The sequence below is a fragment of the Austrofundulus limnaeus genome, unplaced genomic scaffold, assembly GCF_001266775.1.
Source record: "Austrofundulus limnaeus strain Quisiro unplaced genomic scaffold, Austrofundulus_limnaeus-1.0 Scaffold665, whole genome shotgun sequence".
In the NCBI taxonomy this organism is placed as follows: Eukaryota; Metazoa; Chordata; class Actinopteri; order Cyprinodontiformes; family Rivulidae; genus Austrofundulus; species Austrofundulus limnaeus.
Window position 1 is genome coordinate 93,132 of NW_013953067.1, and position 16,153 is coordinate 109,284.

At 46.4% G+C, this 16,153-nt stretch overlaps 1 protein-coding gene across 1 annotated transcript; it reads left to right on the forward strand.

The window, feature by feature from the left end:
* Positions 1-2,252: 2,252 nt before the first annotated feature.
* Positions 2,253-15,969, forward strand: cand1 (cullin-associated and neddylation-dissociated 1). Its single transcript, XM_014027617.1, has 26 exons — positions 2,253-2,537; positions 7,626-7,701; positions 7,775-7,842; positions 7,925-8,079; positions 8,264-8,387; positions 8,477-8,564; positions 8,647-8,815; positions 8,893-8,998; positions 9,066-9,211; positions 9,284-9,435; positions 9,508-9,648; positions 10,271-10,412; positions 10,501-10,709; positions 10,783-10,951; positions 11,029-11,118; positions 11,194-11,347; positions 11,417-11,654; positions 11,744-11,932; positions 13,054-13,197; positions 13,281-13,416; positions 13,485-13,661; positions 13,735-13,830; positions 14,208-14,377; positions 15,184-15,348; positions 15,422-15,529; positions 15,604-15,969. Exons 1-26 carry the CDS (start codon positions 2,470-2,472, stop codon positions 15,826-15,828), a joined length of 3,705 nt encoding a protein of 1,234 aa, XP_013883071.1. The 5' UTR covers positions 2,253-2,469; the 3' UTR covers positions 15,829-15,969.
* Positions 15,970-16,153: the final 184 nt, after the last annotated feature.

The following is a 16,153-nucleotide window of genomic DNA, read 5'->3' on the forward strand; positions in this document are numbered from 1 at the left end:
TCCATCATCCATCCATCCATCATCCATCCATCATCCATCCATCATCCATCCATCCATCATCCATCCATCCATCCATCATCCATCCATCCATCATCCATCCATCCATCCATCATCCATCCATCCATCCATCCATCCATCATCCATCCATCAATCCATCTATCCATCATCCATCCATCCATCCATTATCCAGCATCCATCCATCCATCCATCATCCCTGCATCCATCCATCCATCATCCCTCTGTCCATCCATCCATCCATCATCCATCCATCTATCATCCATCCATCCATCCATCATCCCTCTGTCCATCCATCCATCCATCATCCATCCATCCATCATCCATCCATCTATCATCCATCCATCATCCATCCATCCATCCATTATCCAGCATCCATCATCCATCCATCCATCCATCATCCCTCCATCCATCCATCCATCATCCCTCTGTCCATCCATCCATCCATCATCCATCCATCTATCATCCATCCATCCATCCATCAGCCATCCATCCATCATCCCTCTGTCCATCCATCCATCCATCATCCATCCATCCATCATCCATCCATCTATCATCCATCCATCATCCATCCATCCATCCATTATCCAGCATCCATCATCCATCATCCATCCATCCATCCATCATCCCTGCATCCATCCATCCATCATCCATCCATCCATCCATCCATCATCCATCATCCATCCATCCATCATCCAGCCATCCATCCATCATCCAGCCATCCATCCATCATCCATCCGTCCATCCATCCATCCATCCATCCATCCATCCTTCCTTCCTTCCTTCCTTCCTTCCTTCCTTTCTTCCTCCCTCCCTCCCTCTCCAGGGAGATGTCCAGCAGGCATCTTCACCAGATGAAGCCCATCAACTGGTTCCTCTGGATGTGGAGCAGCAGCTCGACTCTGAGTCTCTCCTGGAGAACTGAACTCCTCACCGAGTCCAGCTACCCTGCAGAGAGAACTCCTCTGGACCTCCTGTAGGTGAGATCTTGTTCTTTCAGTCAGAGCTTCATCTTACAGCTCAGCTCCTCTGACCCACAACAGACTATTACAGAGTCCACAGTTCTGCAGGAGCTGCACCGATCTGTCTGGATCTGACGCTCCATTCCTCCCTCACTGGGAACAAAACCCTTCTGATCCTCATCCCAGCTGGGAACCGCTCCAGTGAAAGCTGAAGATCACGAACAACATCATCCCCAGAATCCTGAGGTCACCGAAACCCTTCTGCCCCCTGGCTGCAACTAGAAAATCTGTCCAGACTGAGCATGATTTGATTTTAAAGGTCAAGTCTCAGTTTAAGATGATTTTAGTCAAAAACACTGTCTTGGAAGGCGGCGGGCGATATGCATTCCATCGAAGTACTCTGCTCCTTTAGTTTACTGAAGCTCTTATTCTAGTTTTAATACTTTTATGGAAGGCTTAAAGTGACTGCGACATCAAATTTTGTAACAAATATGAATGCATTTTTGGAAAGGTAACATTGACAACATATTGTAAAAACAGATTTAATGCAGCTGGGATGAGCAGCTGTTGAGATATTCACATGCAAAGAAACAGGAAGTGATGTCAAAGGGGAATGTCTGAAGGTGAACAGAGCGTTGCTACAAAGGCCGACAACACAGACTGTAGAGAAGATTCTTATGTTTCTTTAGATTATTTTAATTATTATAATAAAGAGATGAGGAAGAGTTCAATAAATGTTGTTTTAATAAACAAAAACCAGAGATTTATTTCTTGAAGAGTTCCCCTTTGATGTCACTTCCTGTTTCACTTCATCTGAGACAAGTTCAGAAGAAAAGCTGCCAGTTATGGGACATAATGGGTAAACTCATGTTAAGTTTCTTAAACATAAAGATGTTTTCTTTGACATTTTCTTTTTCGCGACCCTGAAAAGAATAAACGTGTACAGAAAACGGATGGATGGATATGTATGTCACAGGCACTTTAATGAGCAGGTTATTTGTTTCTAACTGACTGAAATCAGTTTTTTTTTATCAGCTGAAGCTGTTCTACAAATCTGCACAAACTCATGAACGTGATGCCAAACTGACAGCAGTAGATTTGCTCCTAAATCCTTGTTATTTCATCGACTGACCCCATAAAAGCCTGAATTTATGCCTGGTGACATGTTGTGTGAGGTAGAACAGCTGCAGAGGCAGCGGGAAGTTGTGTTTTACAGATGAAATAGTTGGAATAAAGTGTGAAGCTGGGAGCTGGAAGCCCGCAGCGTCCAGTCCCGCTCACTCCGCCCCTCTGCAGAGACAACGGGAGCTCCATTCAAACTCGGTCCGCGCCCCGGGATGCCTCAGAGGCTGTGAACCGAAGGAAAGGCGGCCGCAGCAGCGCGACAAGCACAAACACACCTTTTTACCTGAAGCAAATAAAGAGCAAAGATCCGCCGCACACATCCAGACACTCAGCCGGGCACGTAGTCTGCTAACKGGAGGCTAACGACATGGCGAGCGCCTCGTACCACATCTCCAACCTGCTGGAGAAGATGACCTCCAGCGACAAGGATTTCAGGTGAGATCGGTTCCGGATGAAGCGGGTTTTCTGTTCGGGCCTTGGTACCAACTCGAGCTGTTCGTGTTTAGTGTTGATTTCAGTGAAACTGCTGGTTTTAGCGTTAGATTTAGTCATCTGTCAGGAAGGCCTCGGGCTAACATGCTAACCGTTAGCCTGCCACCTGTCTGAATCTCGGAACCTCCTGCCTGGGTTGGCTCTCCGTACCGGGCTCGGTTTGGTTTGACAGCGGGGTGTTTCAGCGTTAGCAGCTGGTTACAGTGATAACCTGCTTTGTGGCAGGTTTAACCGGCAGCTGATCTGCAGGTTAGCGGCCGTTTATTAGCAGCTGACTCGCCTGTTAGCGGCTAGCAGCCTGTTAGCGGCTAGCMGCCTGTTAGCACGGCGTCAGCGGCGGAATGTGAGGTATGTTCACCGGGCTGAGTGTGTCCAGGTGAGGGCAGGTGGTTTTCAGCTGTCAGGGTCGGTGTTCAGGTGTGGTGGATGTAAACAGTCAGCAGGTTGAAGCAGTCAGGATGTTTGTTTACAGAAATGATTAGCTCCGCTGGAGGAAGAACAGGTCTAATCGGTGTTTTATTTCTTGCTTTAATTTGACTTTAACTAAGCTTCGACTAATAAACAGTTCCTATAGACTTTAACTTCCTCTAATTACACATTATACATTAAATATGATGTTAATAACACACAAAATATGCGAGTCATTAATTCTACAATGTTTATGGCAAAGTTTTGAACTACATGACCCATGTTGCCTCACGTGGCGCGGTGCATTCTGGGTAGGTGATGAGGTACTAACGAATTTAACTTTGTTTAATGGTTAATAAATGCGGATTTTGGCCACGCAGTGCAGGTTTTTGTGGCTTATTATGTTAATATAACGTTAAATCGAAGACAGACCAGAAAACAGGGCTCAGTAATAAAATCACTGCTGYAGGATGTTTTAATAAAAAACTGAAAATTATAAGTTTTTATCAACAGCTACACCTTTTTTTTTTTTTTTAAACTTTGGTGCTATGTTTGAGTTGCGTCATGACTTTTCGGTTAGCTGTTTATTGCGTGTTTACAGTGTCAGCAGAGGAGAGTTTTGATTTTATGANGCGGATTTTGGCCACGCAGTGCAGGTTTTTGTGGCTTATTATGTTAATATAACGTTAAATCGAAGACAGACCAGAAAACAGGGCTCAGTAATAAATTCACTGCTGCAGGATGTTTTAATAAAAAACTGAGAATTATAAGTTTTTATCAACAGGCTACTTTTTTTTTTTTTTTAACTTTGGTGCTATGTTTGAGTTGCGTCATGACTTTTCGGTTAGCTGTTTATTGCGTGTTTACAGTGTCAGCAGAGGAGAGTTTTGATTTTATGATGCATTCAATTACACCTCGTTAACTGCTAACATGCTTTTATTCTCAAAGTCGAACAGCCGGGTACTTTGTCACGTGACCATGTAAACGGAGGCTGACATATTGGTTTGGGGGAAAATAGGATGAGTTYCTCTATGTGGAAAATAGGAAAAATGATGAAAAGTTGTTGTAGGACTGCACTAATCATGTTAAAAAAAACATCCAGAAATAAACTATATTTTTTCTAACTGCACGTGTTGTCRTGCTGCCTCTGCAGACCTCCATGCTTCTCCTTGTTTAAAAAGAATAGCCTCATTGTTTTGATTTAAAACCCACTAAAATTGGCTAAAATGAAGAGTAAACACTCAAAACTACACACTAACTATAAAATCCAAACATGTTAAAAGTCACAGATCTAATCAATAAAGTCCTGCTCTCACTGGCTTTTCGTTGCCGCCAATCTCCATTCAAATTTCGCCTCTTTTTATTTTCTTCTTCCTGTAGATTTTTTACTCTTTATCAGATAACTTTGAGCCTCAGATATAAAGGAGGTCTGAGGGGTTATATTTTTTTGGTTTAAGAGAAAGATGAGACTGACGATGGACAGCGGTGTTTTTTCTAAGAAATTACCGTGTTTCCTGCTCCCTTCAGCTGCAGTTTGAGGTTGAAATCACGTGACTGAATGACATCACGCCAACTTTGAGAATAAGTTATGTGATAAAGCATTTGGTTGGTCGTAAAATGATGATTTATTTAGTAGTGAGTATTAAGTTACTGGTAGTAATATAATAAATATAATATAATATAATGTGGCGCTCATTTTTTCTGGCGTTCTGTGTCGTTTGGGCTGAATGTGTGTCATGGAGGTGTAAATAATTATTAGGGTTATTATTTAAGTCTATGATGTTTGTTGACGTTAGCGGCTACTGCTAGCATCTTAACATATAAAAACAATTTCAGAACAAACACTCTCCCTGGCAAAGACCAAACAATAATCATCTTAGAGCTGTTTGGTACCGAGGGGAAAWAATTCATGTTTTTCTTCTTTATTCTCTAAAGCATTACTCAGTTTTTCATCTGATTCCTCTAAAAGGCCACATTTTTATAAGTCATACAAAGAAATATTCTCAAAGGCTGGAATAGTAAGAATATCAATCTCAGCCAGCAGAGGGAACCATCAGGTTTTAAATGAGATTTTCAAATTCTGTTTGTCTGTCAGCAAAATATTTCATGAACCACTGCACATATTTTAGTCAAACTCAGAAATGAAGACCAGGCTGGACGTCTATAATGATCAACTTCTGAAGTCGACTTGATTCATGATGGATGATGGTTGCTGCAGCTAATCCAAYGTCACAAACACAAAAATACAACTGTATTAAACAGTTAAGAGCTTTAAACATTAACTTCACCACAATGCCACAGAAAAACCACTTGAAAATCAACATGGTGGATCTTTATAAGCTTTAGAACACTTTAGAACAAAWTTTTTTGAAGAACTCTGTCTCTATTGCTGAACCACTGTCTATTTCAGTTTTGATGTTGGTATTTACGAGGTGTAATTGAAAGCACCATCACGTCTTCATAAGGAACTGTAATACTCTGTGTAACAGGGCAATATTTATTCAGGAACTTTAAATCCTGACAGATCTGCTCACAGAAAAAAGTTTTCTCTCCATTTTGGGATCATTTCTGTCCGTACACAAACAGAACATTTAGTTTAGTTTTTTTGTTGCAAAGATGACAACTTCTACTCAAGTTAATAATAGCTGCCAAAAAATAAATAAATAAGTAAACTCTGATGACAGCAGCTTCATGAAGATCTTAAAGGTTATGACCTCCAGGCGATGTTGAAATATCCCTTCATGTTCCTGTATTTTTTGTTTGCAGATGTCACATTTCAGCACAGTCTGTAAAAATACGACATTTGGACTTTTTACTGGAGCTGAAATAAGATTTTGGTTACAGAAGAAACCTTGAAATTCTCGAATTATAAATCTTTAGAGAAAATATCAGAATACGTCGATATTTGCAAAAAAAATAAAAAGTGAATCATGTTGCCTGACTGTAATTTAGTGCTGGTCGGTATACCGTTTTGTACCGAATACCGGTTTTTATTTTTGTTATGATATGAATTTTGTGAATACCGGACATTCCTGTTTAAATAGCGGAACGTTTCGTCGCGGCCGCCAGTGAACTGTTGTTTCCCGGGGGACATTTTTCCTTGCTGCACCGCTATGTGCGTTAGCATGCTAATGTTTGGAGCAGCTAGTTGCAGCAGCAGGTGGCGATTCCGCTGCTTATATTGACTGATGTTTAAAAAAACATCCCGTTTTYGCCGTCGCTGAATGTAGTAAACACCTCTTCAGTGACGTGCACAGTTAGATTTAACGCGGTTAGTTAATATGGAGACGTTATGCTGATGGAGACTTAACGTGGTTCTATTGTGAAAAGCCTGCAGGAAGTAGTTCGTAGTGGAGTTAGAATTGACTGGTGTGCAAGGTGAGTCGTGCTGATAAGCTTTAATAAATAATATAAAACAATAAACCCGATCATAATCTTTTCTTAACCCTCCTCCTTCACGACTGGACCAAAATGCATGACTACTGTCTGCAACCACCAGTCAGAGAAGAACAGACACAGAGGAGGGAAACAGAGACACACACAGAGGTACAGGAAAAAAATGTCACTAAGCAGGGTTTGTACATTTTATTATCAGCTGAGCTGTGATGAAAAGAAAAATATCGTGAAACCGGTGAAAATGTTGAAAATACCGTGATATAAAATTTTGATCATATCGCCCAGCTCTACTGTAAATCCAGTTATTGTCTCGGTAGCAAAAATAAACCAGAAGGATCTCAGGGTTCCTTTAGTTTTTACACTTTTTCTGTCTTGAAATGTAAATTTTCCTGTAATATAATTACAAAATAAATAAATAAAACATTATAACTGTCCAGTTTTCCTCCAGATAACTAATGTTTTATAGTTTAATTTTGCTGATTTTTTAATGTAACTGTTTAAATGTTCTTTATTCATATAATTTTTAGTGTTGGAGTGTACCTCATGTTGATGATGATTTAGCCTCTTCCTCTCGTCAGGCTTCAGATTGGCTCAGTCTGTGGATTAAAGCAGAAAGATCTGAGTAAAAACCTTAAAGAGTGAATTCAGAGTAAAGCTGTGTTTTTGTGTGAAGCAGCTCGGTGATGATCACAGCACACATTATCAGTTCCATCACCTCTGACGGCACTGCAGCTCTTTCAGTCCTTTAAACCTGTGAAACCCAGTGACTCGGCGGCACCGGCTGTCGCTGCCGTCGGTGACCCTATCCGATCCGGTTCTTATCAGAGCACTTTGGTTCTGGGATGAGCAGGAGCTCTGCGGGAGAGGAAGCTGTCTCTTTAGGTGACGTGTCGCTGCCGGAGCGTTGTACAGCAGATTATTTTAAAGCGGAGCCGCGTCGCTGTMAGACTGGTGCTGACAGGAAGTGCTGCTGGAGGAGCGTGATGATTGGATCTGGCTGTCAGCAGATCTCATTCTGTTTGCAGGGATTTGTGGAAAAACTGGGCCTGTTAGTGTTGGAAGTTAATAAAAACAAACCAACATCAGAATCTATGTGAGCAGTGTCCTCAGTGATGATCTGTGAGCTGGTCCCAGTCAGAACTCTGGTTCTGATGGACCTCACTGAGGTTCTGACTCGGCTGCTTCTTTTACTTTCTGATGAGTTAAATGAAACTTTCCTGTTTTTAGGTTCATGGCCACCAACGACCTGATGACAGAGCTGCAGAAAGATTCCATCAAACTGGACGATGACAGCGAGAGGAAGGTGAGTGTTTCCTGGTTTCCTCCTGAGGGTGGAGCTGAGGCCTGAGCTGATTGGTTGGTTGGTTGATTGACAGGTGGTAAGGATGATCCTCAAACTGCTGGAAGACAAAAATGGAGAGGTTCAGAACTTGGCCGTCAAATGGTAAAAACATGAATGCTTTTTGACACGATCTTCCTGTTTCCTGTGATGATGTCACTAACTGTGGGTGCGTCTGATTGGTCAGCCTGGGGCCTCTGGTCAGTAAGGTGAAGGAGTACCAGGTGGAGACCATTGTGGACACGCTGTGCACCAACATGCTGTCGGACAAAGAACAGCTGCGAGACATTTCTTCCATCGGACTCAAAACTGTGATCGGAGAGTTACCGCCAGCCTCCAGCGGTAAAATACTAGATATACCTCGGATAGTAACAGTACTACAGATACACCTTGGATAGTAACAGTACTACAGAGACATGATACTGTAGTACAGATGAGTATAAATAAACTGACAGCAGGTTTTTGGAGCCTGCAGGACTCGGGGGATCAGGTTACAGGAGTGTTTTTTTTTCTTCGCCCTCTTCAGGCTCAGCTTTAGCTGCGAGTGTTTGTAAGAAAATAACGGGTCGACTGACGAGCGCCATCGCCAAACAGGAAGACGTATCGGTGCAGCTGGAGGCACTGGACATCATGGCCGACATGCTCTGCAGGTACAGATCCAGGTTTTTGTTTCTTAGTTGTTTCTCTGGACAAAGCTGGGTTGTTTGTAAATAAATTGTTTGTTTGTTTGTTTGTGCAGACAGGGCGGCCTGCTGGTCAACTTCCATCCCTCCATCCTCAGCTGTCTGCTCCCTCAGCTCACCTCTCCCAGACTGGCTGTCAGGAAGGTGGGTCTGACCTCTGACCTCTGACCCAGACCAGCTCTCTCTGGTCTGGCTGCTGAGTTTCTGGTCCTGTSCCTGTTTTCAGAGGACCATCATGGCTCTGGGCCACCTGGTGATGTCCTGTGGGAACCTGGTCTTCATCGACCTGATCGAACACCTGCTGACGGAGCTGGGGAGGAACGACAACATGTCCACCACCAGGACCTACATCCAGTGCACGGCGGCCATCAGCAGGCAGGCGGGACACCGGATCGGTGAGACGGCTGGGAGGAGCAGCAGGTTCTCTAGTTTGACCTTGAGCTGACCTTTGACCTCTGACCTGTGTGCTCAGGAGAGTATCTGGAGAAGATCATCCCTCTGGTGGTGAAGTTCTGTAACGTTGATGATGATGAGCTCAGAGAGTACTGCATCCAGGCCTTCGAGTCCTTCGTCAGGAGGTAGAACCCTCTCCGAGCCCACCTGAATGTTGTTTTTGTTTTTGTTTATTCTTGTTTTTGTTTATAGGTGTCCTAAAGAAGTCTACCCCCACGTTCCCACCATCATCTCCATCTGCCTGCGCTACCTGACCTACGACCCTAATTACAACTTTGACGATGAAGATGAGGATGATAACGCCATGGACGCTGAGCAGAACGATGAAGACTACCAGGGTGGGCGATGAAACCCCGACCGGTTTCTGCACAGCTGTGAAAAGAGGCTGAACTTCCTGTGTTTGTGTTCAGGAAGTGACGACGAGTACAGCGACGACGACGACATGAGCTGGAAGGTCCGCAGGGCGGCGGCCAAGTGTTTAGACGCCGTCGTGTCGACCCGTCATGAGATGCTGCCCGAGTTCTACCGCTCCGTGTCTCCCGCGCTTGTCTGCCGCTTCAAGGTAGGTCCCAACCGTCACTTCCTGTCCCTGGCCCCGCCCCCCGCAGCATTAACCCGACACCTGTGTGTTCAGGAGAGGGAGGAGAACGTGAAGGCGGATGTTTTCCACGCCTACCTGTCGCTGCTGAAACAGACCAGGCCGGCTCAGAGCTGGTTGACTGATCCAGACGCCATGGAGCAGGGAGAAACGCCGCTGACGATGCTGCAGAGCCAGGTGAGGAAACTCTTATTCACTTCTTTACTAACCTGAAATAAAGACRAATGAAGACAAATATTCATGTTTAGGTGTCAAATTAATAATAAAAAAATAGATTTGATGTTTTCTGAAGAGCAGCTGTTTTCCTGCAGGATTAAAACTGTCGTTGTAGTGCTGTTGTTGTGCAGCAGGTGGTGCTGGTGCTCTCTGACAGAATGAGCTGACAGGAAGTAGAACCTGTTTAACGTGGTTCTGTCTAACAGGAAGTAGAACCTGTTTAACGTGGTTCTCTCTCTGTGACAGGAAGTAGAACCTGTTTAACGTGGTTCTGTCTAACAGGAAGTAGAACCTGTTTAACGTGGTTCTGTCTAACAGGAAGTAGAACCTGTTTAACGTGGTTCTGTCTGACAGGAAGTAGAACCTGTTTAACGTGGTTCTCTCTCTGTGACAGGAAGTAGAACCTGTTTAGGTTCTGTCTGACAGGAAGTAGAACCTGTTTAACGTGGTTCTCTCTCTGTGACAGGAAGTAGAACCTGTTTAAAGTGGTTCTGTCTCTCTGACAGGAAGTAGAACCTGTTTAATGTGGTTCTGTCTCTCTGACAGGAAGTAGAACCTGTTTAACGTGGTTCTCTCCCTGCAGGTGCCCATGATTGTTAAAGCTCTCCACAAGCAGCTGAAGGAGAAAAGTGTAAAAACTCGTCAGTGTTGCTTCAACATGCTCACGGAGCTCGTCAACGTCCTGCCAGGAGCGCTGACTCAGCACATCCCGGTCTTGATACCAGGTAAGAAAGCTCTGAGCCGCTCCTGACGCCATGTTTGTGTCTTCAAGTCGAGTAAAGACACGTGTGTTTGTGTGTTTGTTTGCCTCAGGAATCATCTTCTCTCTGAACGACAAGTCCAGCAGCTCCAACCTGAAAATCGACGCCTTGTCCTGCCTTCACGTCATCATGGTCACCCACCCCGCCCACGCCTTCCACGCCCATGTCCCCGCCCTCGTCCCGCCCGTGGTGGCCTGCGTAGGAGACCCCTTTTACAAAATCACATCGGAGGCGCTGCTCGTCACCCAGCAGCTCGTTAAGGTGGGCGTGGAACCTGCGACCACCGCAGGTTTGTTGTCGCAGCTGATGGTTGTTTTTATTTGGTCTTTTCCAGGTGATCCGGCCTCTGGATAACCAATCAGAAGGCTCCGACAGCTTTGACCCCTCCCCCTACATAAACGACTTGTTCACCTGCACAATCAAGCGCCTGAAGGCCGCCGACATCGACCAGGAGGTTAAAGAACGAGCCATTTCCTGTATGGGACAGATCATCTGTAACCTAGGTAACCATCAGCTGTCAGTCACAGGATATGATGTCATCGGCTGCAGGTTTTAACTTCCTGGTTGTTTGGCTCTGTAGGTGACCGCCTGCCCAATGAGCTGGCAGGAACTCTGCTGATCTTTCTAGAACGCCTGAAGAACGAGATCACGCGGCTGACCACCGTCAAAGGTAAGCCCCGCCCCCTCATGAAGCCGCAGGAGGGAGGCGGTGCCCGGTGGCGTGACGATGAGTTTGTGTTTGCAGCTCTGACGCTGATCGCCGGCTCGCCGCTGAAAATTGATCTGCGGCCGGTTCTTCCCGACGCCGTTCCGATCCTGGCCTCCTTCCTGAGGAAGAACCAGCGAGCGCTGAAGCTCTGCACGCTGGCTGCGCTGGACATCCTGCTGCGAAACTACAGGTAACTTGTCAGCCCCGCCCCCTCCGTCAGCCCCGCCCCCTCAGCTCACCGCCCCTCTGTGCTCCTCAGCTCGGCGGTGACCCCCGTCATGGTGGACGCGGTCCTGGCCGAGCTGCCGCCCCTCATCTCAGAGAGCGACATGCACGTGTCCCAGATGGCGCTGAGCTTCCTGTCCACGCTGGCCGTCACCCACCCRTCCTCCCTGGGCCAGCTGAGCGGGGGCAACATCCTGCAGCAGCTCATCGCACTGGTCCGATCCCCGCTGCTGCAGGGAGGAGCGCTCGCCGCCATGCTGGACTTCTACCAGGTACCGCCGGCTCTGAAGCCTGGGTCGGACCAGACCGGACTCCGGACTCCGGTGACCCCACCTTTGGTTCTAACTGTGTGTTTGTTCAGGCGCTGGTGGCCACAGACACCCCTGGTCTGGGCTACATGGACCTGCTGAGGATGCTAACGGGTCCGGTGTACTCTCAGAGCACCGCTCTGCCTCACAAACAGGCCTACTGCTCCATCGCCAAATGTGTCGCCGCCCTGACCCGGGCCTGTCCCACCGAGGGGCCCGCTGTGGTGGGCCAGTTCATCCAGGTGAGTCTGAGGACCCACACTGTTCTCTGATGTTTAAAAAAACTACATTACCAGCCTTCACAATAAAAGTAGGGCTGAAACAATTCCTTGAATAATTCCAGTAATTCGATTACTAAAAATCCTCGAGGTAAAAAAAAAAAAATACACACTTATAATCAGCGCACTTTTGCCAGCCAGAATGTTATTTGTGTTACACAACGCTACGACGTTAGCGCTTCCGCTAACTGTTACGCTGTTAACGCGTGTAAGCTACGGGCTATTTCTCGCAATGGAAGGAGACGAAGAGTCCCAAAACGAGGCGCTTGAGCTGAAACACATTTATCTGTTGGTGCTTCTATCTTAACTTAAAGGACATACCTGGAGGGAATATATCAAGTTAAATGTATTTATAGAAAATAGTAGGATTTGTTTCATTTTTGCTGCTGCTTTTTATGACTTTGAAACCTGCAGCCTTTATTTATTACTGCTGTCATATTAGACAAGACTAAATATTTTATTGCCTAAAATGGGAACTTAATAAAACTTCATAAAAATATGAATTTACTTTTACTATTAACAATAACATTTGAGCTCTACAAAGCTCAATGTGCAACACCCTAATCTTTATATTACCCATTTTACTTACTAAATTTCTAACAGAAAAGATCACATTCAGTTTTCCAATCCATAAAAATGAATTACTTTATTTTTGATTTTTCAATGATTGTTAAAAATGATTGAGTGCTTTTAAGTAATGCCTCCTCAAACCTCACAGACATAAATACAAACAAGTGGAGCTTAAAATGCATGAATTAATAAAACTGGTGTCATTTGACTTTGATTGCAGCTGGATCATCAGCAAGTATAGATAAAACCTTCACAATATTAAATAATTGTATTTCTCGTAAAATAAGCTTAAGTAACGACTGCAGAATATGAGAATTTTTTWAATCCGATTACTTGATTAATTGACAGAATAATGTATAGATTTTTTATTGATTACTAAAATAATTAGCTGTAGCCCTAAATAAAAGCCTAACTTTCTGTTTGAGTCGGACAGTTCTGCAGTTGCGTGTTTGCTCTGAAAGATGGCGGTGCTAATACGTAGCCTGCACGCTAACGCGTGCTGATGTATCTGACAGGATGTGAAGAACAGCCGCTCCACAGACTCCATCCGGCTGCTGGCTCTGCTCTCGCTGGGCGAGGTGGGACACCACGTGGACCTGAGCAGCCAGCCGGAGTTGAAGACCGTCATCCTGGACGCCTTCTCCTCCTCCAGTGAAGAGGTGACCTGAGGCTGGACATTTCAGTTTTGAAGCTGGTTCTGCTGTCAGGTGTTTAACCGGTCACTGGGCTCGTTGTGTCTCAGGTGAAGTCTGCGGCGTCGTACGCGCTCGGCAGCATCGCGGTGGGGAACCTGCCGGAGTACCTGCCCTTCGTCCTGCAGGAGATCTCCTCGTCCAAGAGGCAGTACCTGCTGCTGCACTCGCTCAAAGAGATCATCAGTGAGAGCCGCGCCTCCCCACGGATCATCCCGTTTGTGTGCGTGGTTTTAACCTGTTCATGTGTCCAGGTTCGGCGTCCGTGTCGGGCCTGAAGCCGTACGTGGAGTCGGTTTGGTCCCTGCTGCTCAAACACTGCGAGTGTCAGGAGGAGGGGACCAGGAACGTGGTGGCCGAGTGTCTGGGCAAACTGACGCTGATCGACCCCGAAACCCTGCTGCCCCGCCTCAAAGGATACCTGCTGTCAGGTGAGCTGCAGGGCTTTAAACCCAGCCCGACCTGCTCCTCTCCTCTCATTGGTCTGTCTGCTGCTGTCTGCAGGCTCGTCGTACGCCCGCAGCTCCGTGGTGACAGCGGTGAAGTTCACCATCTCTGACCAGCCGCAGCCCATCGACCCACTGCTGAAGAACTGCATAGGTACCTGCAGAAACCACAAAACTTGTGTTAATACGGATTATTTTACCCTGTATTTCAAAATAAAAGTGTTACAAGCTGCTGCTGAGGTAAAAAATAACAACATTCGGTTAATAATCTGTCATTTAAATTATGAACAAACTGTTTGTCAGGTCTGAAGAAGCAAAACTAAAATATGAAGCAGAGATTAAAGTTAAAAAATAATCTTAAATATTCTGAAGGCAGAAAAACTATTTTCTCTTCAACAGAACTAAAATAAWTTTTTAAAATGAAAGTAATTTCTTACAGTAGAAAGTAATTAAATATTGTGTAAATCACCTGATCCGATGAAGACATGATGAGAAACAGATCCTGCTCTCTGATTGGTCGTCTGTCCTCAGGTGACTTCCTGAAGACGCTGGAGGACCCGGACCTGAACGTGCGTCGCGTGGCCTTGGTAACGTTCAACTCGGCCGCCCACAACAAGCCCAGTCTGATCCGAGACCTGCTGGACTCGGTTCTACCGCAGCTTTACAACGAGACCAAAGTGAGGAAGGAGCTGATCAGAGAGGTGAGGAGGGGGCGGGGCTTGTCTGCAGGGGGGCGGGACGTGTCTGCAGGATATCTGCATGGATGGATGGTAGGATGATGGTTGGATGGATGGTTGGATGATGGATGGATGGATGGTTGGATGGATGGATGGTTGGATGGATGGATGGATGATAGATGGTAGGATGATGGATGGATGGTTAGATGGATGGATGTTGGGTGATAGGATGATGGAAAGATGGTTGGATGGATGTTGGATGATAGGATGATGGAAAGGTGGTTGGATGGGTGGTTGGTTGGATGGACGATAGGTGGTAGGATGATGGATGGATGGATGGTTGGTTGGATGGTTGGATGGATGGATGGTTAGATGATGGATGGATGTTTGGATGGATTATAGATGGTAGGATGATTGTTGGATGGTGGATGGTTGGATGGTAGGATGATGGATGGATGGATGATAGATGGTAGGATGATGGATGGATGGTTAGATGGATGGATGTTGGGTGATAGGATGATGGAAGGATGGTTGGATGGATGTTGGATGATAGGATGATGGAAAGATGGTTGGATGGGTGGTTGGTTGGATGGACGATAGGTGGTAGGATGATGGATGGATGGATGATGGACAGATGGATGGTTGGTTGGATGGTAGGATGGTTGGATGATGGATGGATGTTTGGATGGATTATAGATGGTAGGATGATTGTTGGATGGTGGATGGATGGATGGTTGGATGGTAGGATGATGGATGGATGATGGATGGTTGGATCCAGTCGTATCTTCAGGGGGCGGGGCTCAGGACTGACAGGTGTCCTGGTTCTGCAGGTGGAGATGGGTCCGTTCAAACACACGGTGGACGACGGACTGGACCTGAGGAAGGCTGCCTTCGAGTGCATGTACACCCTGCTGGACAGCTGCCTGGACCGTCTGGACATCTTCACCTTCCTGAACCACGTGGAGGACGGCCTGAAGGACCACTACGACATCAAGGTCCCTTTACAGTCCGGGGTCAGGGTTCTGCTCGRTCCAGGTCCGGTTCTTACCGCTCTGTGTTGGGTTCTAGATGCTGACGTTCCTGATGCTGGCCAGACTGTCGTCACTTTGTCCCAGCGCCGTCCTGCAGAGACTGGACCGACTGGTGGAGCCRCTCAGAGCCACCTGCACCACCAAGGTACCGAGACCGCAGAACCCCGCAGAGCCCCGGTCCGTCGGCGGCCATGTTTTCAGCCTCCCCTCTCTCCGCAGGTGAAGGCGAACTCGGTGAAGCAGGAGTTCGAGAAGCAGGACGAGCTGAAGAGGTCGGCCATGCGAGCCGTTGTGGCGCTGCTGACCATCCCCGAGGCCGAGAAGTCGCCGCTCATGTCCGAGTTCCAGTCCCAGATCTCGTCCAACCAGGAGCTGGCGGCCATCTTTGACTCCATCCAGAGAGACTCCAGCTCTGCCAACATGGAGTCCATGGACACCAGCTAGAGAGAGCGCCGACTGAGCCAGTATCCCCTGATGCAACACGGCACCACCCCGCTGCTGGAGCGCCAAACCCTGCAGCATGTTTCCATACCGACAACACACACACACACACACACACACACACACACACACACACACACACACACACAGTGGGTATCTCTGCTGACGACAGAACATAATTTAAATCACTTCCTCGTAAAAGGTCATCTTCCTTCTTTTCTGAGAAATCCCCACAACACACACACACACACACACACACACACACACACACACACACACACACACACAGTGGCACACACAGACGCTAACTTCTCTGCACATGTAGGCA